At 35.7% G+C, this 26,959-nt stretch overlaps 1 protein-coding gene and 5 non-coding genes across 6 annotated transcripts in view; 2 read left to right on the top strand and 4 right to left on the bottom strand.

Moving 5' to 3' along the window:
* Positions 1-18,743, top strand: part of LOC145727842 (uncharacterized) — a 95,634-nt gene extending 76,891 nt beyond the window's left edge. The window contains 14 exon segments of the mRNA XM_081977687.1: positions 1,704-1,912; positions 1,969-2,172; positions 2,226-6,888; positions 12,380-12,871; positions 12,925-13,089; positions 13,140-13,375; positions 13,425-13,521; positions 13,577-13,752; positions 13,805-13,946; positions 16,690-16,813; positions 16,863-16,913; positions 16,965-17,067; positions 17,129-17,206; positions 18,187-18,743. Coding sequence (XP_081833813.1) covers positions 1,704-1,912; positions 1,969-2,172; positions 2,226-6,888; positions 12,380-12,871; positions 12,925-13,089; positions 13,140-13,375; positions 13,425-13,521; positions 13,577-13,752; positions 13,805-13,946; positions 16,690-16,813; positions 16,863-16,913; positions 16,965-17,067; positions 17,129-17,206; positions 18,187-18,219 — 6,773 coding nt within the window. The 3' untranslated portion in view covers positions 18,220-18,743.
* A 272-nt stretch (positions 18,744-19,015) lies between these two features.
* LOC145740528 (U1 spliceosomal RNA) lies at positions 19,016-19,178 on the top strand. Its single transcript, XR_014181465.1, has one exon. It is a non-coding gene; the product is annotated as a U1 spliceosomal RNA (small nuclear RNA).
* Positions 19,179-21,705: 2,527 nt separating this feature from the next.
* Positions 21,706-21,824, bottom strand: LOC145740532 (U5 spliceosomal RNA). The gene has a single exon (XR_014181469.1). It is a non-coding gene; the product is annotated as a U5 spliceosomal RNA (small nuclear RNA).
* Positions 21,825-22,440: 616 nt separating this feature from the next.
* On the bottom strand, positions 22,441-22,603 carry LOC145740526 (U1 spliceosomal RNA). Its single transcript, XR_014181464.1, has one exon. It is a non-coding gene; the product is annotated as a U1 spliceosomal RNA (small nuclear RNA).
* A 598-nt stretch (positions 22,604-23,201) lies between these two features.
* On the bottom strand, positions 23,202-23,342 carry LOC145740531 (U4 spliceosomal RNA). Its single transcript, XR_014181468.1, has one exon. It is a non-coding gene; the product is annotated as a U4 spliceosomal RNA (small nuclear RNA).
* Positions 23,343-24,687: 1,345 nt separating this feature from the next.
* Positions 24,688-24,849, bottom strand: LOC145740525 (U1 spliceosomal RNA). The gene has a single exon (XR_014181463.1). It is a non-coding gene; the product is annotated as a U1 spliceosomal RNA (small nuclear RNA).
* Between the last annotated feature and the right edge of the window lie 2,110 nt (positions 24,850-26,959).

The raw sequence follows: 26,959 nt of genomic DNA, 5'->3' as shown, positions 1-26,959 counted from the left end.
ACATTCAAGACTTGTGAAAGTCCAAATTTGTACTGAATAGTCTAAAAACTTTTTTACTACTAGGAATGGTCTTATGATTCGCTTTCTCAGACTGCCATCCTGGTTGGGTGTCTGAAACTGGTATTCAAGAACTAAAAAAAGTCCGGAAATCAAGACAAAGATTGTATTGTGCATGAAACTCATTTTTTACTACTAAAAATAGTATAAAAGTTGACTTTTAATGCTAGAACTGACTTTACTAGGACTAAAGAGAGTCCAAAAGTATATTTTCAAGACTTTAATTGGTGTACAACTCAATTTTCTGCTCTGGACAACAAGTCTAAAAGTAAATTAAATTTTCGGACTGTTTTATTTCTAAAAATTAGTTCTCAAGACTATTATTGTAGCATTTGGTACCAAAATTTTTTACTTTTATTACTGAAGAAACTTGACTTTTAGAAATAGTCTTAAACTCGATTTTTCAGTCTTAAAAAGCACTAAAAACAGTCTGAATTTCTTAGAGATGCTACAATTTATTGCACCTATGAGCGTAGAAGTCAATTTAATAGTGAAGAAGCTTGAAATAACCTTTTCAAGATTATGATCAGTGGACAAACTGGCTTTTAGGCCTGATAAGTCAAAAACTTTGTAAAGATAGTCTTGAAACTCGATTTGAGGCACTGAAAACAGCATTAAAACACTAAAAACAGTCTAGTTTATTAAGAAATACCCGAATTTTTAGCACTGAGGTGTCTAGAAGTCGATTTAATAGTGACAAAGCTTGGAATGCTATTTTAAGTCTATGAAGAATGTAAAAATTGTTTTTTAAGTTTGCTATGTCAATAACTTGGTGAAGATAGTCTTGAAACTCGATTTTCCAAGCTGAAAGCAGTTTTGAAGCACTAAAAATAGTCCAGAATTCGAAGAAAATGAAAAGCGAAGTAAAAAGCACGAAAAGTTCGTTTTCAAAACAAATTTCATGAATCTACTGTTAATGTCCTGCATCTAAGACTATTTTCAAGACTAAAATATTGAAATTTGTCTTCAAATTATGAAAACTTACTTCAAATGCAAATTTTAAGCTTCTGATGTCACTTTTCATTAGTTCAGTCACATTTTGGGGTTCAAGTCAATTTTTAAGGTTTAAATGTATGAATTTGTAGTAACAAATTCTTGAAAAAGTAGTTTTTATGTCTCCAAGTCAATTTTTAGTATTAAAGTCTCTCGATTTGCATGAAAACTGGTTATAAACACAACTTTTAAGCTTCTGAAATTTGTATCTTTTCAATTCTCAAAACTAAAGTCTTTCAGTTTGTCTGGAAACTATGAAAACTGGCTACAATAATATTTTTTAAACTTCTTAAGTAAATTTTCCGTTTCCAAGACAATTTTTAAATTGGGTTGGGTTAGTTTTGAGTTTTTGACCGTAATAACGTGTAATAAAGTGCTTGTTCCAAATTTGATCAATATTGCTCCAACGGTCTGACAGTTATGACATAAAACCGATTTTTTAAACAGAAATTGGAAAGATTGTACTTTCCTTAGGAAGCACTTTTCAGAACACAATGAATGTCAACTTATTTTTTAATTGGCTATGGATTGGTGAATTATTGACATTTAAAACTGGACCACCCTGTATATGACGCAAAATTGTGTAGTTTTATGTAAATAATGTATTTAAGAGTAAATAAACAGGTAAGACCTTAAATGAATTATTAAAACAGACAATCCGAGCATAAGAGAAGAACCCAGAAATTTGGCGACTAGAGTAATGTCTAACGGAGTAGAGGTGATAGTAGCAGGAGGTAAAACAACGTATCCTGGTGATAAAGACTTTAAAAGGATTCTGTCCACCTCCCAAAAGCACGTCACGTTAAAACCTTCCACTGTTAGTGATCATATGTTGATGATGCTTCCGCAGGAAACTGCCAATGTAAGTATTGTGATTACTATGCAAGTCCAAAATCTGTAGTAAGGTGTGATGTTAAGATGGAAAACCCACTCTCTTTGGATCCCAACCAATTTGTGGTGAAAACCTGCTTAACAACCTTCACTTACTTGACGACCTTTTTGGAAAAAGGAACCACGACAGTATCCAGTCACGAACAAGTGGTTTCCAATGTTGCCACAGAAGAACGAATGAACACAGGCAAGATATTACCAACGCCCGCAATGGGTGTTACTCTCACTCAGGTAAATTGGTAAATTTATTGTTTAATACAAGTGTAACTTACATCTTGTTGCAGTATCCCACATTCTCGGTTGGTGTATTCCATACTACATACACCTACCTAAATACGATTCTGGATGGGGAGCAACCATTGATAATATCATCGCAGCACGTGGTGGCCAACACAGTAACGGCACCTGATGATTATCTCTCCCTGCTGAAGCCATCCGAGGTGCAGGAAGCAGTCAAAGACACCAACACCTACATTAGCACTATTGACTTGGAGAAAACGCTTTACGAAGGGAATAGTGAGAGCGTGATAAGCACCAGAGACGTTGTGACGCAAGTGGTCATCACTGAAAGTGTTCCACCTAGAGCTAGACCAGTTACTACATCGTATACCGCTTTGGATGAAACTGCCCAAAAGCAGGTTATCACCACTGATGTTACTAAAACTTACTTTGTAACCTACACGTATTACAACACTTTAACCAAAGATGGACTGCCTACGGTGTACACAAATATTTCCGTGGAAAGTGATATTGTTACAGAAAAAGTAATTCTACCTACTACAAAGACTAGTGAAACTTCTAAGCAGAGCAGTGTAGCTCCTAAGTTTAACATTTTTGCAACTAGGATTTACTATACAACATTTACATACTTCACGACATTACTAAAGGAGAACGATCCTAAATCAACAACAATAATCAATTCCAGAACCAAGGTAATCCAAAACACTGTAACTGAAACTTTGGAGCCTAATTTATTCCAGGCCACTTATTTAAATAGTTTGCAAAATGATTTGGTTTCCGGGTCTGGAATAGTGCACAAAATTGCTACGTTGCCCAATGGAGAACAAATTGAGATAACAGTACAAGCCAACCATGACCAAAACGAAATTGCTCCTACTAAAGTATTGCCTATTGAAAAAACTTCAATGGTTACTACTATTGATACTCCAACGTTGGTAGAAAGCAGCTTTAGCACCACCAAAGCAAACGTAGTGACCGGTTCAACGATAGTATTTATAGATGATGATCCGTTTGCAAATTTGACTCCTACACCAATTTTGGAAAGTGTCACAACAACTTCAAGTACGTTATTAGCTTCCAAAGTAGTCAAAGAGACTAAAGTCGAAGTTGTTACTAGTAAAGTAAAAAGACCTGGTCATAAAAATAAAAGCAAAAATAAGGACAAAGCGAGTCCTAGCAAAGTAGTTGACCACCAAAATGTCCCTGCAACAGCAGCTACTGATCTCTTAGGACTGGGTAGCATCAATATTGATCCACTACAAGCTCTGACGCCAGTACTGAATGCCATGGCAGGTTATATCGACAAAATTAGACGCAGTGATACCATCAATGTTACGAATGAGCAGCGACACAAAGAACCTCAAACGGACAAAAAAGATCATCCTCTTCCTCCAACTGACACTCAAAATAGAGCACCTGTATACATCCCGGTAGGAGAAGACTTTGAAATAGCCGAAAGTCAGAACATTGCCACTTTTGATTGGAACGGGCCTTTCCGAGCAAATAACCAAGAAGCACCACTGCTGGGAAACAACGGCATTCCCATTAGTCCTGGAGATATAATCACAGCCAATTCCGATGTTATTGTCGGTAAACCAGGACGTGTTCCACCAAGATTACCATCTGCCATACCGTTACACCATGACAACCCAAATGAAATTCCTTTAGGAATGAAACCCCCACCTCTACCTTACGACCAAGACCAAATCCCGGCACAATCTAACCAAGTCATACACGCCCCTAACCAAGACGACTACGTAGGACCGCCACCTCCTTTGTTAAAAAATAAAGAAAGTTTTAGAGGAGAAAAACGGAAACATATACCCTTGGCACATCCTACAAGCATCGAGAAAAATACATATCGTGGACCGCAAAAGAAACATGTTTTCGATTTAGTTCCTCAAATTTACAGATACAACACTGAACCGGAAAAATCAAACGATCAGATTATTTCATCAGTGCCAATAGTGATGCCTGAAGTTGTGGAAAGAAACACTGGTCTTTTAGTACAACTTCAACCCTCACAAGTTGCTTTTGTCAACATACCATTTAATAGAACAACAGCCCTAATATATGGAGGGTCCACCGAAACCCATCACAACGGACAATATTTTGATGACCCCAGTCCTTATCCTGAACCGGAATTTAACCCCATGGAAAACGTGATGTCTCCGCAAGTTTTATTCCACCAGGAAACTCCTCAGCTAAACTCAATGAATCAAAAACAAGTTTCGGGTGTAATTAAAGTTGGACCGTACGTTGATCATTCCAAAGAAGATTCAGACGCAAGTCCTAATGAGAAAGTAGTAGTGCATATTGAACCCACTAGATTTGGGTTAGGTAGTGAAAACCAGTTGAAACCTCCACCTCTATCCTTTGGTATGAGTTCTCAGAATGGAGATGTTAACTTACACATGATCAATCACAATTCAGGACATTTTGCCTCCAATAACAACCGACATAATAATAGTAATAATATCAGAAGTCCAGTACCTCTTAAAGACGAAGTCTTCCCTCCCAATCGAAATTATTTCGGGAAACCACATTTATCAAGAAGACCAAACAAACCACAGTATACAGTTAAGACCAACACTGAGAGGAGAAGGCCTAGACCGGACAAGCCAAAACTACATTTATCCGAGTTTATGACAGCGCCACCACCTTCAAGTAAACATCAATACGGCAAAAGACCTCCTCCCAAAAATCCACTCCCAATACCAATCACCCCCCAATTTGAGTCATCTAAAAAACCCAATTTCCAACAAAGTGGTAACAAATATCCTTCAAACAATGAATTTAAAGAAGTGCTTCGAGAAGATTGGTATGCAGATCAGCATCAGGAAGATGACTTGGCTAACGAAGACGGTGAAGTAGTTCAAGAATCCAACGCGAGACCTTTAAGACCTGGAGAGGTTCCTATTGAGATCTTACGACAATCTACTACTAGTACCACTACAGAATCGCACGTAAATAATATGGTTAGGTTCCCAGATAGCTACTCTAACAGCACGCAAATAAGATTTCCGTACAGTCATCTAGATTTCAAACCTCCAATTCCGAACAGTGATGTTTTTAATTATGCCACTAACCATTTCAACTTTTCGCCTGGAGAAGTTATAAGTGGAACCCAGACAAAAGATCAAGCACACCACACAATTACTTCAACAACTATGGTTACATTCAGAGATACCACTACTGAAAGCTTTAAAAAACTGGTTACCACTGAAAAACCAATTATAATTCGTATAAGTGGTAATGAGAAAGAAAACATTACTGTCAAAAAACCGTCCAATAATAACAGTAGACCAAAAGTAACTTCGTTGCCTATAGATTTTTCTAGCTATTCTCCAATTTTTTCAACTGAAAGGACTCCTAGTGAAACTGTAGTGTTGAATAGCGGAGAAAATTTTGCTTTAGACACATTAAATCTAACCAAACAAATTAATGCAATGGAAGTATTGCAACCTCCACCGTTATCCGTAGATACGTTCGAACCTCCCAATGTTCTGATGGAACCGCCTAAAATTGATCTAACTGCAGGCGAAAAAGAAATTCCCCAAGCTGAAGACGTGCCAAAACCATCAGAAGAAATGGTCCCTCCCGAACCTAGCACCGAAATTGTTTTTGGAATGAGCCCGCCACCTTTAGTGTCGAGTAATCGACCGTCAACAACCATTTCCAGCAGCGAAAATAACTTTGTTGATATTAACCTGCCAGCCGTTACACCAATTTCCCGAAGACCACCACATAGAAGAACTACTACGCGCAGACCAACTTCTATTACTCCAACGCCAACTTTAAAAAGTACACCACCTATGGAGATGATAGTTGGAGAGCACAGTTTTAAGAATCATAGTCAGGAATTTAAACCAACGGATAGGGGCACAACTGAATCGGTTACTAAACCAATCCACCACGCTGGGAATGAAATTAAAGTGGTTGATGACATTAAACCTAGCAGCAGTGAAGTGGCAAAGCCTACGCCAATTCTACCCACCAGATACATCACTCACACAAAAACCCTCACGGTAACCATAACCAAAACAACAGTGTTAAAAACCCTCGGAGGACCACCCAGCACTCTGACTATTTTAGTGACTAAAACGGAGAAAAGTTATATTGTGGATACGGTTACAGAGTTCCACACTCTTATACAACCAACCAGCATAGTTGAAACAGTGACGACCACCGTAGAAAAACCTATAATTCAATCATCTAACCTCCCAAGCAGTACGATTTTAAGGTTGAAACCTTCATCAGTAGTAACACTCACGTTACCCAAGCCAACGGTGGTGATTTCGAGTGATCAAGAAGACACCGAAGACAACTTGAAAGATTTTATAATTACCGACGAGGACAAAACACCACCTCAAAGTGTTTATAACAACCAGGACACCATGTTTGTTGTCATGAACGACAATAACAAAGGAGCCGTTGTCAAGATGCCTCCTCCCCTGCCCGCCTCTACCGATGACTCTAACGAGATTCCGCATAGAGATGAATTATACGATAGCGACGCTAGTAATATTTTGCTTGCTGGTATTTTTGCAGGAGATCAGCCGAGTAATGAGATTAGAGACAACCAGGACAAGTGCAGTCCGGACTGTAAACCTAGCAGAAACGAGTTGTGTCAAAAGGTGGACGGTCTGATGAGGTGCGTGTGCCGTCCCGGATTTGCCAGAATGTTCCCTGATCGACCGTGTAATCGTAAGTAGAGGACTTTATTAAATTATTTATTATTTTACAATAACTGAGCAAAGTGTGCTATACAAGGAATTCTTTCTTGGATTTAGAATATGTAGTTTCTTTTGATGAATAACATGAACCTGGGCATTGTCATTGCTTAATGTGGTAAGCTATTCTTTGAATTGTCATGATTATTATCATTCTGAAGATGAGATTTACTCAAATCTCCCTCACCTCCTAGTTGCATGATAATATCATCATAACTGCCATCAGATTCACTCTGACCATTCATTCTAATAATCTAGTAAATAAAGAAAATTTAAATAAATAAGCTTGAATAAAAATTCTATAATAGGGATGCCAAGTTATTTTTAAGGTAAATAACTAAACCTATCTAACTTACTTTCTACCTAAAAATCCTGCTTCTAAATATATCATTGAAACTACAAATGTCTTTAATACAAAAAATTACAAACTACTTACAACTAATACTCTTCGTCAAAGAGTCCAAATTGTCCAAAATAAACCGTCAGTTGACCAATCTTCTTCTTTTCCGTTGAGGTGGATTTTTATCTGCAAAGGCTGTATCTCGGTAACAGCCGGGAGGCCTCCTCGGTTATCGATTTAACCACTTCTGGAATAGGTCCTCTATCACAATCTGCTCCATGTCATAACGTGGACTAGACGGTACAATTGCTGGTAGCACTCGGTATTACATTGAGTAACTTCCGTTCCGGAAGGAAACAGCTTTCTAAGATCCCCTGATCTTCAATAGTCTAATTTTTGCTCGAATTTTTTAGAAAACTGACTTTCCAGCTCTCATTAAAAGTCTCTCTTGACAATCAACAACCAAAAACAAAAAAAAAACCTTTTTTCCCACCTTCTACCTCCACGTACCACCTTTTTCACCTCCTTTGAAGTTCATCAAGTAATACTGTTAATTTTCTTAATAACCACATACAATCCTACTAAAACTAACTATAATGGTAAACACTTGACATCCCTACAAAAATGTACCTTTTCTATAAATTAAATAAATAAATTTTCTTGAAAAAAAAATCCTTATTTTCAAGACAGAATCTTCTCTAATTCGATTCTAATGGCATCACTCTAGACAGAATTGTGTCGTCCTACTGAATAACTGAATGATCCAATTTCTTATTACCTATCACACTTCTGCAGACCTATAACACTACGTACCAACAAATGGGTCATATTTTAACGTGGCACTGTGTTACAATAACTCATTTTTGCTTTTCATCATTCCCAACATTTTGGCTGGAGAAGTGCAATTTTGAGGCAACGTTGCACTTCTTCACAATTGGACTTTGTCATCCAAAACTTCCCTGGGTTCCACTTACATGAATAGTCTTGTCTTCTTGTAAAACCGTTTAACCCATGACCCATATTTTAGAGGCAGTGGAAAGTATTAAGCTTGGTTCACATGAATCCGGAACAATCAGCGTTCTGTCCGTCTATCCGGACCGGATTGCATATTTTGATATTTTCCGCGCGTAAACGTCGTAATCATGACATTATTGACATTAATGACAGGGACAGAAAACAGAAACAGCAAAGCAAATATGTCCGTGGAGATGAACGAAAACGATTTTAACACTACGCTAATTGATTTTGTCCAAAGTTCCCTATTTTGTGAGATTCTAAACACCCTCAACACAAAGATAATAATGCCTTGAAGAAGGCTTGGCTTCAGATTGCCAATCGAATGAAAACAATAGGTATTCGGTACAGTGAGAGAGAAAAGCGCTGTCAAAGTTTGAACTGCCAGAAACACAGTTTGAAAAGACAGTCAGCGACAAAATCATCTGTTAAACTCACTTGGAGTGAGAAAATGACAGTTTTAAGCACATTTTTGGAATCCTCATTAAATTTCTTATCCAATAACCTAAAAAAAATCACAAAATTCGGTACAGTCAGGGAGAAAAGTGCTGCCAAAGTTTGAACTGGCAGAAACACAGTTTGAAAAGACAGTCAGCGACAAAATCGTCTGTTAAACTCACTTGGAGCGAGAAAATGACAGTTTTATCCACATTTTTGGAATCCTCATTAAGTTTCCTATCTACTAACCTAAAAAAACACTAAAAAATCGAGTATAGTCAGTTAGAAAAACAGTGTCAAAGTTTGAACTGCCAGAAACACAGTTTGAAAGAACAGTCCGAGACAAAATCGCCTGTAAAACCCACTTGGAATGAGAAAATGACAGTTTTAAGCACATTTTTGGAATCCTCGTTAAATTTCCTATTCAGTTACTTGGAAAAACCGTATAAAATGTGGTACAGTCTGGGAGAAAAGCAGTGTCAAATTTTGAACTAAAAGAAACACAATTCGGAAGGACAGTCACGGACAAAATCGCTGGTAAAACCCACTTCTAGTCAGAAAATGTTTGATTTAAGTAAATTTTTGGAATCCTCATTAAATTTCCTATTCAATAGCCAAAAAAAAACAAAAAACATATCGGTACAGTCATGGTGAAAAATGGTGTCAAAGTTTGAATTGTTAGAAACACAGTTTGAAAGGACAGTCACGGACAAAATCGCCTGTAAAACCCGTTTGTGGTGTGAAAATGACAGTTTTAAGCACATTTTTGGAATCCTTATTAAATTTCCTATCCAATAGTTTAAAAAAACACTAAAAAATCGAGTATAGTCAGTTAGAAAAACAGTGTCAAAATTTGAACTGCTAGAAACACAGTTTGAAAGGACAGTCAAGGACAAAATCGCCTGTAAAACCCGTTTGTGGTGTGAAAATTACAGTTTTAAGCACATTTTTGGAATCCTTATTAAATTTCCTATCCAATAGTTTAAAAAAACACTAAAAAATCGAGTATAGTCAGTTAGAAAAACAGTGTCAAAATTTGAACTGCTAAAAACACAGTTTGAAAGGACAGTTAAGGACAAAATCGCCTGTAAAACCCGTTTGTGGTGTGAAAATGACAGTTTTAAGCACATTTTTGGAATCCCCATTAAATTTCCTATCCACTAATTTAAAAAAACACTACCAAATTGAGTACAGTCAGAGAGAAAAACAGTGTCAAAGTTTGAACTAACATAAACATAGTTTGAAAGGACAGTCAAGGACAAAATCGCCTGTAAAACCCATTTGTGGTGTGAAAATGACAGTTTTAAGCACATTTTTGGAATCCTTATTAAATTTCCTATCCAATAGTCTAAAAAAACACTAAAAAATCGAGTATAGTCAGTGAGAAAAACAGTGTCAAAATTTGAACTGCTAAAAACACAGTTTGAAAGGACAGTCAAGGACAAAATCGCCTGTAAAACCCGTTTGTGGTGTGAAAATGACAGTTTTAAGCACATTTTTGGAATCCTTATTAAATTTCCTATCCAATAGTCTAAAAAAACACTAAAAAATCGAGTATAGTCAGTGAGAAAAACAGTGTCAAAATTTGAACTGCTAAAAACACAGTTTGAAAGGACAGTCAAGGACAAAATGGCCTGTAAAACCCGTTTGTGGTGTGAAAATGACAGTTTTAAGCACATTTTTGGAATCCTTATTAAATTTCCTATCCAACAGTCTAAAAAAACACTAAAAAATCGAGTATAGTCAGTTAGAAAAACAGTGTCAAAATTTGAACTGCTAGAAACACAGTTTCAAAGGACAGTTAAGGACAAAATCGCCTGTAAAACCCGTTTGTGGTGTGAAAATGACAGTTTTAAGCACATTTTTGGAATCCCCATTAAATTTCCTATCCACTAATTTAAAAAAACACTACCAAATTGAGTACAGTCAGAGAGAAAAACAGTGTCAAAGTTTGAACTAACAGAAACATAGTTTGAAAGGACAGTCAAGGACAAAATCGCCTGTAAAACCCATTTGTGGTGTGAAAATGACAGTTTTAAGCACATTTTTGGAATCCTTATTAAATTTCCTATCCAATAGTTTAAAAAAACACTAAAAAATCGAGTATAGTCAGTTAGAAAAACAGTGTCAAAATTTGAACTGCTAAAAACACAGTTTGAAAGGACAGTTAAGGACAAAATCGCCTGTAAAACCCGTTTGTGGTGTGAAAATGACAGTTTTAAGCACATTTTTGGAATCCCCATTAAATTTCCTATCCACTAATTTAAAAAAACACTACCAAATTGAGTACAGTCAGAGAGAAAAACAGTGTCAAAGTTTGAACTAACAGAAACATAGTTTGAAAGGACAGTCAAGGACAAAATGGCCTGTAAAACCCGTTTGTGGTGTGAAAATGACAGTTTTAAGCACATTTTTGGAATCCTTATTAAATTTCCTATCCAATAGTCTAAAAAAACACTAAAAAATCGAGTATAGTCAGTGAGAAAAACAGTGTCAAAATTTGAACTGCTAAAAACACAGTTTGAAAGGACAGTCAAGGACAAAATGGCCTGTAAAACCCGTTTGTGGTGTGAAAATGACAGTTTTAAGCACATTTTTGGAATCCTTATTAAATTTCCTATCCAACAGTCTAAAAAAAACACTAAAAAATCGAGTATAGTCAGTTAGAAAAACAGTGTCAAAATTTGAACTGCTAGAAACACAGTTTGAAAGGACAGTCAAGGACAAAATCGCCTGTAAAACCCGTTTGTGGTGTGAAAATGACAGTTTTAAGCACTTTTTTGGAATCCTTATTAAATTTCCTATCCATTAGTCTAAAAAAACACTAAAACTCGAGTACAGTCAGTTAGAAAAACAGTGTCAAAATTTGAACTGCTAGAAACACAGTTTGAAAGGACAGTCAAGGACAAAATTGCCTGTAAAACCCGTTTGTGGTGTGAAAATGACAGTTTTATGCACATTTTTGGAATCCTTATTAAATTTCCTATCCAATAGTCTAAAAAACACTAAAAAATCGAGTATAGTCAGTTAGAAAAACAGTGTCAAAATTTGAACTGCTAGAAACACAGTTTGAAAGGACAGTCAAGGACAAAATCGCCTGTAAAACCCGTTTATGGTGTGAAAATGACAGTTTTAAGCACATTTTTGGAATCCTTATTAAATTTCCTATCCAATAGTCTAAAAAAACACTAAAAAATCGAGTATAGTCAGTTAGAAAAACAGAGTCAAAATTTGAACTTTGATTTTGAATTATAATTCCGGATACATGAGAACCGAGCTTTTAGTCTGTTGAGTTGTTTTATTGATACGAAACTTTACACTCTTGATAACTTACTTATGTGACAACTTACTGTGTAGCTTGTGCCATTCTTTGAACCTTAAAAGTCATTTAGGGCGGAATTCAGAAATCTCCTTAAATATTTCTGATCACTTATCTCATTCTCCACTAACTTTAAGAGAACCTAATCTGATTCAGTACATTGATAAGCAACTTCTTCTGGTTTTTTCTTCTTTTTCTTGCCTAGAGGCAAGAAAGATGTTGTTTCGTTCTGCTCTTGTTTTGCCTTGATAGTAGTTTTTTAAGTTGGTATATTATTTTCAAGTAGTTTGTTTCACATAATTAAATAATATCCTGTTATTTAAAAGTTATAATACTATATATTACTGTTTTCAGCGACATACACGTACAGCTTAAACATCACCATTGACAAAATAGGCAAAGTTCCTTTGAAATTCTCCAGCAAACTGAAAAATGAAAGCACGTCCGAATTCATGCACTTGGCTAAAAAAATTCACGAAGCGTTAGATCGTACAGTAATGCAGTCAGATCTGAGGGACGTCTTCCATGGAGTGCATGTCACCTCTTTCAATCCCTCCACAAGACGGGTGCCGGGACACGGTAAAAACGGAGTCATTAGCAACTTTTACCTCCAGCTCTCTGACGAGATAAATGAAAATCGCATTGAAGAAATATTTAGGAAGTATCTAAGAAACAGCAATTACTCTTTGGGTGGAACGGATGTGTACTCGTCTTCCTCTCTGGATAATTTGAAGGTGGAAGACTTTAACGAGTGCGAAAACCCAAAGTTCCACGATTGTTCCGAGAACGCACAGTGTCTGAACCAAAAAGGCACTTATGGTTGTTCGTGCAAAGAAGGATACTCTGGTAAGTCGACTGTATTGTCTAACAAGTTCACTTTTAATCAAGAATTGTTACAGATATTTCAGAAAACATGCATTATGCGGGCAGAATCTGTAGTGCAGACCAGGTGGGGTGCGAAAAATGCCACTATCACGGCACGTGCTACACTAGAGGATCTGAGGATATCTTATGTCAGTGCTTCCATTGGTACGCAGGTGATAGGTGCCAAATCAATCTCAAAGGTAAATTACTAGTCCCATAATGCTTCTGTATAAAACTGTCTGTTCTGCAGTATTGTTAATTGCTTTAATCACTTTGGGAACCATATTGTTTGGTCTGCTACTGGTTTGCATTATCCTGGTGTGCGCGAGAAAGAAAACCAAATCTGGAGTAAGTGGTGCCATTGGATTTCTGCCACAAAGGATGGGTGGCGAAGATGGTACTTTGGACAGACGGGCTATGATTGAGGACACTAGTTCTGAAGACAGCAGAAGCGAAACTAATTCAGCTCCTCCATATGTTCAACAGGTATAGTTGATAATATTTTCTTGATTTGAAGATAAAGAAACATTTACAGAAACAGCCAAAACTGAAGCCTCCTCCTCCAAAAGGGGCACTGAAGAAAGTGTCAGTGAACAGTGTAGAACATTCTGAGCCAGGTGTAATATTTCCAGGTAAACATCTTGCATTCTATCTAAAGACATACATCAAAATTGATATAAAATTCAGATCAAAAAGATAGATCACTAACAGTGATGATTCCTCGAGCCAAATATCATCCAGCCCCTTCCACTCCCAATTTGACTAATTATACCACATTCGATGCGAGGAAGCCAAGTGTCCCAGTGGTCTCGGCAGAGTCAAAATTGCTGAGTTATTTAGATGCTGGCCCGAATCCATCGAGAGTAAGATGGATTGTTTTGAATTTATTGGAATAACTTAATAATGATTTACTAGGTTGAACAAAAACGAAAACCAAGTACCGCAGTGAGCGAACAATTCATAGAGGAACAAATTAGCTCGAGAAAAACATCCGGTGCTTTAATTTCCGCAGGGTTTGAGGTTTCAGCGACAGTGGTAAATCACATGGGAACATTAGGTTAGTTTTATTTTTTTTAGTAAGATGTAAGGTCAAATCTAGTATAATTTAAGAAGTTTTTAGTTAGTAAATATTTTACTTTACCAGGAAAATTGACTGGTAAATACAGAACCTATGTCTCTATGGCAGTTCAAATTTTGACACAGCTTTTCTCCCTGACTGTACCAAATTTTCTAGGGTTTTTCCGGGTTATTAGATAGGAAATTGAATGAGGATTTCGAAAATGTGCTTAAAACAATAATTTTCCTACTACAAGTGAGTTTTAGAGGCGATTTTTTCCCTGACTGTTCTTTCAAACTGTTTTTCTGACAGTTCAAACTTTGACACCGCTTTTCTCCCTGACTGTACCAAATTTCCTAGGGTTTTTTCAGGTTACTGGATAGGAAATTTAATGAGGATTCCGAAAATGTGCTTAAAACAGCTATTTTCTAACTCCAAGTGGGTTTTACAGGCGATTTTTTCCCTGACTGTTCTTTCAAACTGTTTTTCTGACAGTTCAAACTTTGACACGGTTTTTCTCCCTGACTATACCGAATTTTCTAGGGTTTTTTCAGGTTATTGGATAGGAAATTTAATGAGGATTCCGAAAATGTGCTTAAAACAATAATTTTCCTACTACAAGTGGGTTTTAGAGGCGATTTTTTCCTTGACTGTTCTTTCAAACTGTTTTTCTGACAGTTCAAACTTTGACACGGTTTTTCTCCCTGACTATACCGAATTTTCTAGGGTTTTTTCAGGTTATTGGATAGGAAATTTAATGAGGATTCCGAAAATGTGCTTAAAACAATAATTTTCCTACTACAAGTGGGTTTTAGAGGCGATTTTTTCCTTGACTGTTCTTTCAAACTGTTTTTCTGACAGTTCAAACTTTGACACGGTTTTTCTCCCTGACTATACCGAATTTTCTAGGGTTTTTTCAGGTTATTGGATAGGAAATTTAATGAGGATTCCGAAAATGTGCTTAAAACAATAATTTTCCTATTACAAGTGGGTTTTACAGGCGATTTTTTCCCTGACTGTTCTTTCAAACTGTTTTTCTGACAGTTCAAACTGACACGGCTTTTCTCCCTGACTGTACTAATTTTTCTAGGGTTTTTTCTTGTTATTGGATAGGAAATTTAATGAGGATTCCGAAAATGTGCTTAAAACAGCTATTTTCTAACTGCAAGTGGGTTTTATAGGCGATTTTTTCCCTGACTGTTCTTTCAAACTGTTTTTCTGACAGTTCAAACTTTGACACCGCTTTTCTCCCTGACTGTACCAAATTTTCTAGGGTTTTTTTCTGGTTATTGGATAGGAAATTTAATGAGGATTCCGAAAATGTGCTTAAAACAATAATTTTCCTACTACAAGTGGGTTTTACAGGCGATTTTTTCCCTGACTGTTCTTTCAAACTGTTTTTCTGACAGTTCAAACTTTGACACCGCTTTTCTCCCTGACTGTACCAAATTTTCTAGGTTTTTTTCAGGTTATTGGATAGGAAATTTAATGAGGATTCCGAAAACGTGCTTAAAACAATAATTTTCCTACTACAAGTGGGTTTTACAGGCGATTTTTTCCCTGACTGTTCTTTCAAACTGTTTTTCTGACAGTTCAAACTTTGACACCGCTTTTCTCCCTGACTGTACTAATTTTTCTAGGGTTTTTTCTGGTTATTGGATAGTAAATTTAATGAGGATTCCGAAAATGTGCTTAAAACAATAATTTTCCTACTACAAGTGGGTTTTAGAGGCGATTTTTTCCCTGACTGTTCTTTCAAACTGTTTTTCTGACAGTTTAAACTTTGACACGGCTTTTCTCCCTGACTGTACCAATTTTTCTAGGGTTTTTTCAGGTTATTGGATAGGAAATTTAATGAGGATTCCGAAAATCTTCTTAAAACAATAATTTTCCTACTACAAGTGGGTTTTAGAGGCGATTTTTTCCCTGACTGTTCTTTTAAACTGTTTTTCTGACAGTTTAAACTTTGACACGGCTTTTCTCCCTGACTGTACTAATTTTTCTAGGATTTTTTCAGGTTATTGGATAGGAAATTTAATGAGGATTCCGAAAATGTGCTTAAAACAATAATTTTCCTACTACAAGTGGGTTTTACAAGCGATTATGTCTCTGACTGTCCTTTAAACCGTGTTAAAATTTCAGACCACAATTTTAACCTATTTGAAAACTTGTTGCATCAAACCAGTTTTTCCTAAATGACTCAAAAATGATGAAAGCTACGAAAAACTTGAAAGAGCAAAAATGTTTGTAAAGAACTGCTAAACTCATCTCTGAAAGTTTCACAGTCCGTCAATGCCGCTACTATACAGGGGGTGCAAGAAAAGTGTAGTGATTCAAGTTTTTTGTCCACCCTGTTCGCAATTTTTAAGATAAAACTTTTTGCTTTACACCCCTGAAAAGAGGAGCTCAAGACAGTTAATTTGAGTGGTTTAACCTCCCTGAACTCCTAAAAATAAGCTAGTTACAGGGTGGTCAAATTTCACACCACAATTTCAGCTGATTTGAACATTTGTTGCATCAAACCAGTTTTTGCTAAATAACACAGAAACGGTGACAGTTACGAAAAATAACATTAGAACTAAAATGAAAGTAAAATAAGATGATCTAATTATATAACTACATTTTTTACATCGTTTCATTGTACTTTGTAATTTTTTCCTTAGTAGAATAGTAGCAAATTATTATTATTATTTAAATAGCATTCTTCTTCATCAATTGACACACCTTTAAATGTTTCCACCAGGTACAACTTGTGGAACTGAAGCAGACCGAAGTGAAAATGCCACTTTAATTCAGAAAATCAGTGCCGATTTGCTATCACGAGCCGATACTTCCTCCCAAATCAACACGTTGAGGAAGAGTTTAGAGTAAGAAATTGTACTTCTGACTAAAAATGTTACAATTCTCATTTTGCAGTGACGATGATTTAGAGTCAACCAGCAACTGGATGGATATCCCTAGAATAAGGTAAATACAACATTTTGATAAAACAAACCGTAAAACTAGTTAACATTTCAGTGTTGTATCCGAGTCCAGATCTTACGATGAAACTACGATACCTCCGCCAATGAAATCATTTACACGAAGCGAATACGACACGAAGTCATTACACCAAAACGATGTGAGTAACGCTTTTCTTGATTTTTTGTTAATAATTTTCAAAAACTACTTTTTACTCACAGGAGGCCAATACAATGGCTGAGCGCGATTTGGGTTCAACATTTTTACTACCGCACACTCATTTGTATAAACCAGATCGGGTGAGTTGATTTTATTTTTAGTCAGTTTTTCAATTTTTTGTGAAAAATTAAAAATTTTAAAATGCTTTTATTGTGCTTATTTTACCTAATTTAAGATTTTTAGTTACAAATATGCCATTTGCTGTGCATTGGAACCCCTAAAGAGCAAATTAAAAATTTGCCAAAAAACAAATTATCTTGAAATTGGTCCAAACCCATATTGGAACAAGTTGAAAATCAATAACCCAAACAAAGCGAATAATAAGCTACTGGGCCTGTCCCACAATTTTTTTTGATTTCATAACTACAAAGACGGATTGAAAATATTATACCCCTATTTTTTTGTTTTCAAAAATATTAAGTCTAAATAGAAAAAAAATGATGATAAAAACTACATCAATCTCATGTTTTAAACGCCCGCCGCCGGTGACGTACTACACTTTCAGCCAATCAGCGACAAGAAGTGAAACAGTTGGCGTGCAACAGCCAATAAAATCGCCCAGAATTACGTACGTCACATGCGCGCCAAAACAGATCTTTTAAATTTAATGGACAAATTCAAACTAATGTAGGAACATTTACGACCATAATTTTTTCTTCAAGAATATGAAAAATTAGTTTTTTGATCCTATTCTTTCGATTCCAGTCATTAAAACAAAAATTTATGATATGTGGGATAGGCCCATTACTACTTTTGGATTTTCTCAGAATCCTTTTGTAATATTGCAATTTTTTGTGTGATTATCTCTTATCTGAATCTGAAATTTACGGAAATACAAAAATTAGCTTTAATCCAACCAGTGATGATTTGAAAATTAAAGTTTATATTTAAAGAGAATGTTGCCACACAAAAATTCCTGCCTTTTTTACATTTTTACTTGATTTCTGACAGGTTTCCATTCAATGTTTTTATCACTTTAGTAATAATTGGATATTGATTTATCATTAAAGTTGTATATTATTTGTTATTGTATATGATTTATTAACGTATTTAATTTCAGGGTTCCGATATATCTGGATTCGAGTCTCTCTAGCAGAATCGCCAGTCAAAAAAATGCCTCAAGCAATTTGTTAATGTGCCTTATTTATTATATTTTTTTTTTCTAACCCTGCTGGATACATATTGTTATAGATTGATGTTATTTGAATGGAAATTTATGATTATACAACAAAAAACAGAAGCTAAACATGATAACGACACGTATATTGGCCATAATTTATTTTTAACGTACCTGTCGGTACTTATTCATTGTATATATTAAGTCTAAATTTTATATTACAACGAATGAATGATACGCGAATGAGTGAATATTATATAATTACTATTTGTACGACTTAAAGCATTTATTTATAACGACAAAATGTTGACACTTTTATACATATAGGTAAGTAAATGTAAAATTTTAGACTTTAATTAAAGTTTAAATGTAAGGTCAATCTGGTCTTAACTTAGGATAAATTTAGTGCCAAAAGATGATGTTTGCACATCAAAGTGGACTTTTGTTATACCTACTAATGTGTATATGAGTTATCAAAAAAATATAAGTAATACCATATACTCATTGTGTTTTATGACTTCTTAATTTCCTAAAACCTTGCATGAACTGTAAGTACAGTTTAGATCAAATCTAGCATGTACTACCTATACAGATAGAAAACGTGTCTTAGTATAGTAATCAAAATTATATTGTTTACTGTACAATATACATTCACCTAATGAAACTTTGTTATCTCACACAGACTTCTGTAGAGATGGCAGCACTGTCAATCGCTAGCCTCGCCCAAAAGATTAAAATGATCAAATATCCCCTTTGGTTGGGGCAAAAAAGCATACTTACCTGGCGTAGGGGTTTTACAGTGATCAATAAGGCTGTTCCCCCAGGGTGAGGCCCTCCATTGCACTACGGTTGGGCTGACCCCTGCGATTATCCCTAATGCGGATAACTCGGGCGCGTAATTTTTGATAGCCGGGACTGCGTACGCGCTGTCCCGAATAAAACAATTTAAAATAAAGTAAGGAATTTTGATTGGTGTCCTGGGACGAACCGTAAAGTCAAACAGCTCTAATTTGAATTGCAATTGTACCTATCCAGCAAGGTTATTTCTGGTGCTTGATTAATGTCTTGATAAACCTTCTGAAATCATTGCAGATAAATAAAGCTTGGTTCACATGAATGCGGACAGCGGAAAATCGTTCAGCCAATCAGCGTTCTGTCTGTCTATCCGGACCGGATTGCATATTTTGATATTTTCCGCGCGTAAACGTCGTAATCATGACATTCATGACAGGGACAGAAAACAAAACAGAAACAGCAAAGCAAATATGTCCGTGGAAATGAACGAAAACGATTTTAACACTACGCTAATTGATTTTGTCCAAAGTTCCCTATTTTGTGGGATTCTAAACACCCTCAACACAAAGATAATAATGCCTTGAAGAAGGCTTGGCTTCAGATTGCCAATCGAATGAAAATAATAGGTATTCGGTACAGTCCGAGAGAGAGAAAAGCGCTGTCAAAGTTTGAACTGCCAGAAACACAGTTTGAAAAGACAGTCAGCGACAAAATCGTCCGTTAAACTCACTTGGAGTGAGAAAATGACAGTTTTAAGCACATTTTTGGAATCCTCATTAAATTTCCTATCCAATAGTCTAAAAAAACACTAAAAAATCGAGTATAGTCAGTTAGAAAAACAGTATCAAAATTTGACACACAGTTTGAAAGGACAGTCAAAGACAAAATCGCCTGTAAAACCCACTTGTAGTGTGAAAATGACAGTTTTGACACTATGACACTTAGACGATGCGTTATTATTAATCCCTCGGGAGGTCTTTAAGGCAATAAATGCTTTCCAACTTTGAAAGTAAAAAAATTGACATGATAGATTATCGGTTTTACACGTTACTATTGATATGTGACTAGCGAGTATAAGTACACTTTTCGGCAAGTTCTGTGCGCTTACGACGATATTGCCAAACGTATTTTGTAACATATCATGAGAAAGTTAATGAATTTCTTTTAATTATTTACCAAGGGCAACGCCACCCATTATATCCCGACAGTTTCCAACAGTAGTGTTCGCCTGTTTTACCAGGATTTCGGGCAAGGCCCACCCCTCCTGGCCGATTAGGGCGGTGGTCTTTTGCGGCGCCACCATTCCATTTCACCGCAACTTTTTGCGTGTCTTGATCCTCCGCACTGGGAGTTACTACTGGGCTTGATTCCAATGCTTGGAACGCTTTAAACGACTGACGAGCTTCGACTCGATTCAACGATAAACGACAAATTACACTTGACGCATCACCACTAGGGACGCGAACGATACCTCGATACTTTGCAGGTATCGATAATTTTCACTTAAAAGTATCGATACTTGACATCGATGCCAACTAAACGATACCAAGTAGTATCGGTAGTAAAGTACTGTGATATCGATACTCCGATACCACTGTATAGAAAACAATATACAGTTTGATTAGTAGGATGACGTTAATGAATTTTGTTGCAATTTCTAATTAATGTTTTTGGATTAAAAATTGTTTTTTAATAAATGTGATTTTAGATTTTGTTCCTTTTTATTAGTTAACACTGTTAGCAGTTCGAAATATAATATATACTTTGTTTTCGACTATTTAAGGTTTTGTTTCTTTTTTATTTTATGTACTTTTCAATAAAAAATGTGTTGATATACGAATATACAAACCTGACCACAGGGACCATTTATCAATATAACTGTTTTTATTTATCTTCTTTCATTCCGTAATTAAAATTTAAACCTAGGACGCAAAAGACAAATTATATCGATACTGTGAATGTATCGATACTTTCCTGTTCACTATCGAAGAGTATCGATGCCTCGACCATGTTATCGAATGATACCAGGTATCGATACTTTTCTTTCAATACTCGTGTCCCTAATCACCACGAACAACTACTGTCTTCCACTGCCATCCAGGATATAACAAATATTGTCAACCCCTGGGGTCCAATGTCTAATGGACGACAACTTGACCGCTATTTAAAAATTATCAATTAAGTATTATTAGGGAAGGTAGTATCTATTTATATGTTGGCGCCATCTATAGGGGTTTAAAACGATTCGGTTTAGATTTATCTTCTTGCTAGTAAGGCGAACTCAGTTGAGTCAAAGTGAAAAATCAAACAAGAATAAGAAGACGCTATAACCGAAAAGTACACGTTTACTTTGTTTGCTTCATTACTTATATGATGCAGTTATCTTCTGTTAAGAAATGGAGATCATCCAAAACTGTTTGATCCAGTCCAAGTCCAGGAATTTTCTCTTTCGAGAAGTTCCCAGAGTTGCATCGACGTCCTTTGTCCTATTCTATACAAGAGCGAAACATTCTACCACACTTATTTTTATCTTTAGACTGTTAAATTATTATCAAACTAGCAAGTGTTTCTTTAGCAAACTCGATTTTAGGTGTTTCCATGCTGAATTGACTAGTGACAGTAGCAACAGGCTACTGTTTCTAAATATTTTTCTTTCATTCGATTAAGCGCCCAGCCGAAGCCGGGCTTGGAAAAAATTCAAATAGACCCATTTATATTGACCCTCTCCACGGAAATCTTTAGTAAAAGGCGAAAGATTTATTCGCTTTGAAGAGAGTCCAGGGTAAATCTAAAAATGTAAAGATTAAATGGTTATTCGCTTTTTACTACCTACAACAGCTTGCTTTTAAGAGCAGAGCCATCTAGCTTTGCAAGTTGGAGTTATCGCATTCAGACTAATACCTGTACCCACTTGGTTTGCACGGTAACACCACTTTTTCTGCATAAAGCTTGTTCGTAACATGTTTCTATAAAACAGTTGGCTTTTGAAGCACACAATTTCACAAATCGATTTTGAACAAAGAACCGATTTAAAAGTCGATTTAGTCACAAATTGGTGACGAATCAGTGTTATAAGTTTTCAATTCCAGTAAGTTATTTATCACTTTTGTCATGCCTAATAAATATTAGTATAAGACACGTGATTTAAACCTGTTTATTCACTCGAAGAACTTAAAAACGATTTAAGTCACTTGCTGTATACTATCATGTGCAAATAACCTCCAGCCACCCTGCTTGCTATTTCGTTTCATCATCCTTAACACGAAACGGTGATCAAGCGACTAGTACTTGAACTTTCCCATATGAATTGTATTGCTGTCAATGTGACGTTTCTAACTTGAACCACTATTATACAACTGGGCCTTAATAGTTCATATAGAATTTTATTTTGAATTGTTTTATTCGGGACAGCGCGTACGCAGTCCCGGCTACCAAAAATTACGCGCCCGAGTTATCCGCATTAGGGATAATCGCAGGGGTCAGCCCAACCGTAGTGCAATGGAGGGCCTCACCCTGGGGGAACAGCCTTATTGATCACTGTAAAACCCCTACGCCAGGTAAGTATGCTTTTTCACCGCAACCAAAGGGGATACTTAATCATTTTTATCTTTTGGGCGGGGCTAGCGATTGACAGTGCTGCCATCTCTAAAGAAGTCTGTGTAAGATAGCGAAGCTATATTTGGTGAATTTGAACTGTACAAGAACAAACAATGCAACGGTAATTATTTTATTTGTAAAGTGTTTGGTAAAATAATAAGTATCACCCGCAATACCTTTAAAGAGTAAATCATAAAACGTTTTCTATCTGTATAGAAAGGGCATAGAATGAAAAGAAATTATGCAAGTAGAGAAAATGAGATCTAAAGAAAACATAAAAAGAAATAGTGATCAGAGGATACTGGTTATGAAAATGTACGTGCACCACAGTAGCAGAACAAGACGAAGACCGAAAACCACATGGTTCAGAGAAATGTACAGAGTGGAATTTGCAATCAAGAAATTCGAAGAAAAAAACAGAAAAGACTAGATTAGAAATTGTGTACCGGAAACACCTCTAAACTGGACGATTCGTGATTATAGCAGTCTTAACTTAAAAAGGGGATTTTTCATCATTCCTCTTTGGTTTTAAATACTGGTTTTTATTTTGAAATTGATTAAAATGGCCTCGATAGAGGCCTACAAAAATTGCCTTAGCGCACGGTCTTTCACGTGCACATGGCGGGGTATTGGTTAAAGTTTTCAACTAGCAATAATCGCACCTCGGATAAACCTCATTGGTTACGATAATGCCACTGCGCAAAGCTGACGATCTACTGGATAATTTTCCTACTGACATATAAGACCAGAGTTAAAAGGGGAGAGAGTGACTTCTGGCGCCATCTCTTAGAAATCAAATTATTTAGAAAGTGAAAATTAAAGCAGCCACTATCATTCACCAGAAAATTAAGATTACTATACTGATATAAAGTATTTCACCAAGCTTATCGCATAATAGAAAAGCGACTTAGACGGTTGTAGATAAAGTATACAATATTTTTTTCGCATATTTTTAACCAATCAAACGATTTTAAAAATCAGCCAACTTAACTTTCATTTTATAATTATTATAATAACTACCATTATAAAATGTCGGTGGTTTGGCAGAGGCAGATGCAGGGTTAAGGTTTTAAATATGAGAATTAATTATTGAAAATGAATCAAAATTTGAATAATAGCCCTGACGGACATTATTAAAATATTGTATAAAATACCTGACTTAAACCGATTTATTCGAAGAACTTAGGAGGCCACTCGCTACGCTCGTGGACCGTGGAAAAATAGTTTAAGCCACTAACCAAAATCAAATCTTTGCTTTTAAATTAGATAAAATGGGCCGATCATTAATCTTGATCATGTTGGTGTTGGTTGGTACTGCATTGCAAACTTTCAATACAATACCGGACCGGCCCGTGTTGCTTTCTTTTTTTGTTTTTTTTGTTTTTACCTTTTTTTTTTTTTGTTTTCTTTCTTTGTGGAAAAATCAAAGTAACTGCTTTTAATTTTGAATTGCAATCCAATAAAACCATATCAGTGAAAGAGGTAATAGAAACATGGTAGCTCCCTCTGACGTAATTAAACTACATTAAATTCTTAGCTAGCCATTTCTCTTGACGAGATGGCGATCATAAACTTACCATTTAGGAATTAATACACAAAAAGTTATCATATATGTTTCATTTATCTGAAAGCTGATCAGCTAAACTCAAATGTAATAGACAATAGTATAAAATGCGAATGCCATTTCTACCAGTAGACCAACATAAATAATAGTATATCCAAAGATCTTTTTATAAGAGCCATGAATCACACATACGTAAATGTTACGTCCGCAACCGTTAAAGGGGAAAGCAAAGCCGTAACGAAATGTATGACCAATAACCACCATAAGAGTAGAACACATACATACTAACACTGTTTCGGGTTCAAATTAGCATTATTAACAAAAACAAGCCATAAATTTGGAATCCAACAAATTCGTTATGTTAATACGTAACAGTAATTTGCTTAGAACTTGCACATTAAATACTAAAAACTGTCAAGCACTCATTTTAAACTGATTTATTCGGGATATTTCCATATTCCATGTTGATTTATTTTAAATTGTTCTATTCGGGACAGCGCGTACGCAGTCCCGGCTACCAAAAATTACGCGCCCGAGTTATCCGCATTAGGGATAATCGCAGGGGTCAGCCCTACCGTAGTGCAATGGAGGGCCTCACCCTGGGGGAACAGCCTTATTGATCACTGTAAACCCCTACGCCAGGTAAGTATGCTTTTTCACCGCAACCAAAGGGGATATTTCATCATTTTTATCTTTTGGGCGGAGCTAGCAATTGACAGTGCTGCCATCTCTACAGCAGTCTGGTCAAAGAGCCAAAGCTACATTTGGTGAATGTCACCTGTGCAGTAATGAAGCAATACAATTTAATTGTTTTTGTTATTTGCCGATACTTTGCCCATCTCCCACGGCGTGACTGTCATAGCTTTAGGGTGTGTTGCTAGGGTGTTTTCAAGTTAAAAATGGCTAAAACAACATACACCCAAAACGCTACAACTGAGCTGTAAGTATTTGATCTTTTAGATAAGCAGACTATGCAGGTATTATCCAAAGGATCCTGAGACTGTTAGCAACGCTAAGAAGAGTAATGTATACAGCAATTGGGTGGGCATTTTGAGCAACTAATTCAATACAGCTGTTTCTTTTTAAATGATCTTTAAATTAGTAGGAAATTCTTACTACTACTTATTTAAAATTTCAAATGCTTGTACCTCAGTTACGATAGCGTATTGGGCATAATATGTTCATTAGACCTTTCTGACTTGAAATCAACCCAGCAATACACCCTAGGGGGTCACTTGACAAAAAAATGAGAAGCCAAAACGTAAAGTAGATTAGTAGAACAGTTTATTAATAGCATATGTAAAGATACTTATTACTCACAAAGATGAAATATAACAGCATTACAACAGTGAGTGAGTGATTTAAACAATGACTTTAACAGAAAAATAGATTGGGAAAAATAAATGTACTCAAACTAAAGTAGGTATACTCATTATATCATATCAATTTCAATTTCTTAATTTAGTTAAAAAACTTAAAGTACCAAGTACATAATACACTAGGTATAGTTTTCTGACAAGTGTGACACATCGTTAGTTTTTACAAAAAAAAAACAAAATAAAAAGTTCAGGTCCATAATTGAAAAATTGAAGTTGATGATGGTATCTAAAAATCGAAACGTCGGAGCTGAAAACTAAAACTATTTTCTTGAAGAGCATATAAAACTGCCTTTCAGAAGGTGTCATTGATTTTCCAAAATAATCAATAATAAAGTGGTAAAGAAATTAAATAGAAATTCGACTTTTTCGGTTTTTGCTTGGTCCTATATCTTGGGATGTAATTAACATTTTTTTGATTTTTTTTTACCAAGTTATTTAGCAAAAAAATGCGCAACTTATACCTTATAGTAGTTAAATTCACATGATCTAATAAAATCACATTTTGTAACAATATTTATTATACAGTGCGTTTTTTTTAACGCGCAACATAGGATTTCACGTGTTAAATTTTTAAGCCCATGTTAGACCATGTTATTTTGGAACTACAAATATAAAACTTGACGGGTGGCTATTTCGTACCCTGAAGCTTACGTAAATTTACCAATTCGGCCTAAAAAGTGTTAAAAAACTTGCAAAAAATCATCTTTTTTCGAAAAGGTTTTATCGTTTCATACTCCCTGTATGCATTGTTGTTCTTCGTTGTTTTTGATACTGGCACGGCAGGTAGCAGGTAAAATTTGGCGTAGAAAGTAAAACAGGGTGATCATTAACTTTATATCAAGAAAGTTAAGAACAAAAGAAGTATTTTTATAAGTGAATTGTTCAAAGTGACCTCCATTTGAAGCCAAACAGTATATTCCAAACAATCATAAAATGCCCTTTTGACGTTCAAAAGATGTCAGGTCGTGATGCAGTCAAAATAAGTCACTTTACCTGCTACCTGCCCTGCCAGTATCAAAAACAACAAGGAACAACAATGCATACAGGGAGTATGAAAGGATAAAATCTTTTCGAAAAAAAATGATTTTTTTGCAGTTTTAAATCACATTTTAGACCAAATTGGTAGACTTACTTAAGCTTCAGGGTACTAAAGACACACCCGTCAAGTTTTATACTTGTAGTTCCAAAATAACATGGTCTAACATGGGCTTAAAAGTTTAACACGTAAAATCCTATGTTGCGCGTTAAAAAAAACGCACTGTATTATTAAAGGCTCTACAGTTTGAATTCATGAATAGTCAACAATAACCAGTGTACATTTATACTTTTTTAATTCTTATTTAATGTAAAAGTTTATAGTTATTTGAATTTTTCTAGAGAA

Source organism: Ips typographus, linkage group LG1, assembly GCF_016097725.1.
Source record: "Ips typographus isolate SLU linkage group LG1, UJ_Ityp_2.0, whole genome shotgun sequence".
In the NCBI taxonomy this organism is placed as follows: domain Eukaryota; kingdom Metazoa; phylum Arthropoda; class Insecta; order Coleoptera; family Curculionidae; genus Ips; species Ips typographus.
The sequence above is the reverse complement of the archived record's forward strand: the minus strand, read 5'-3'. Positions and strand labels throughout refer to the sequence as shown.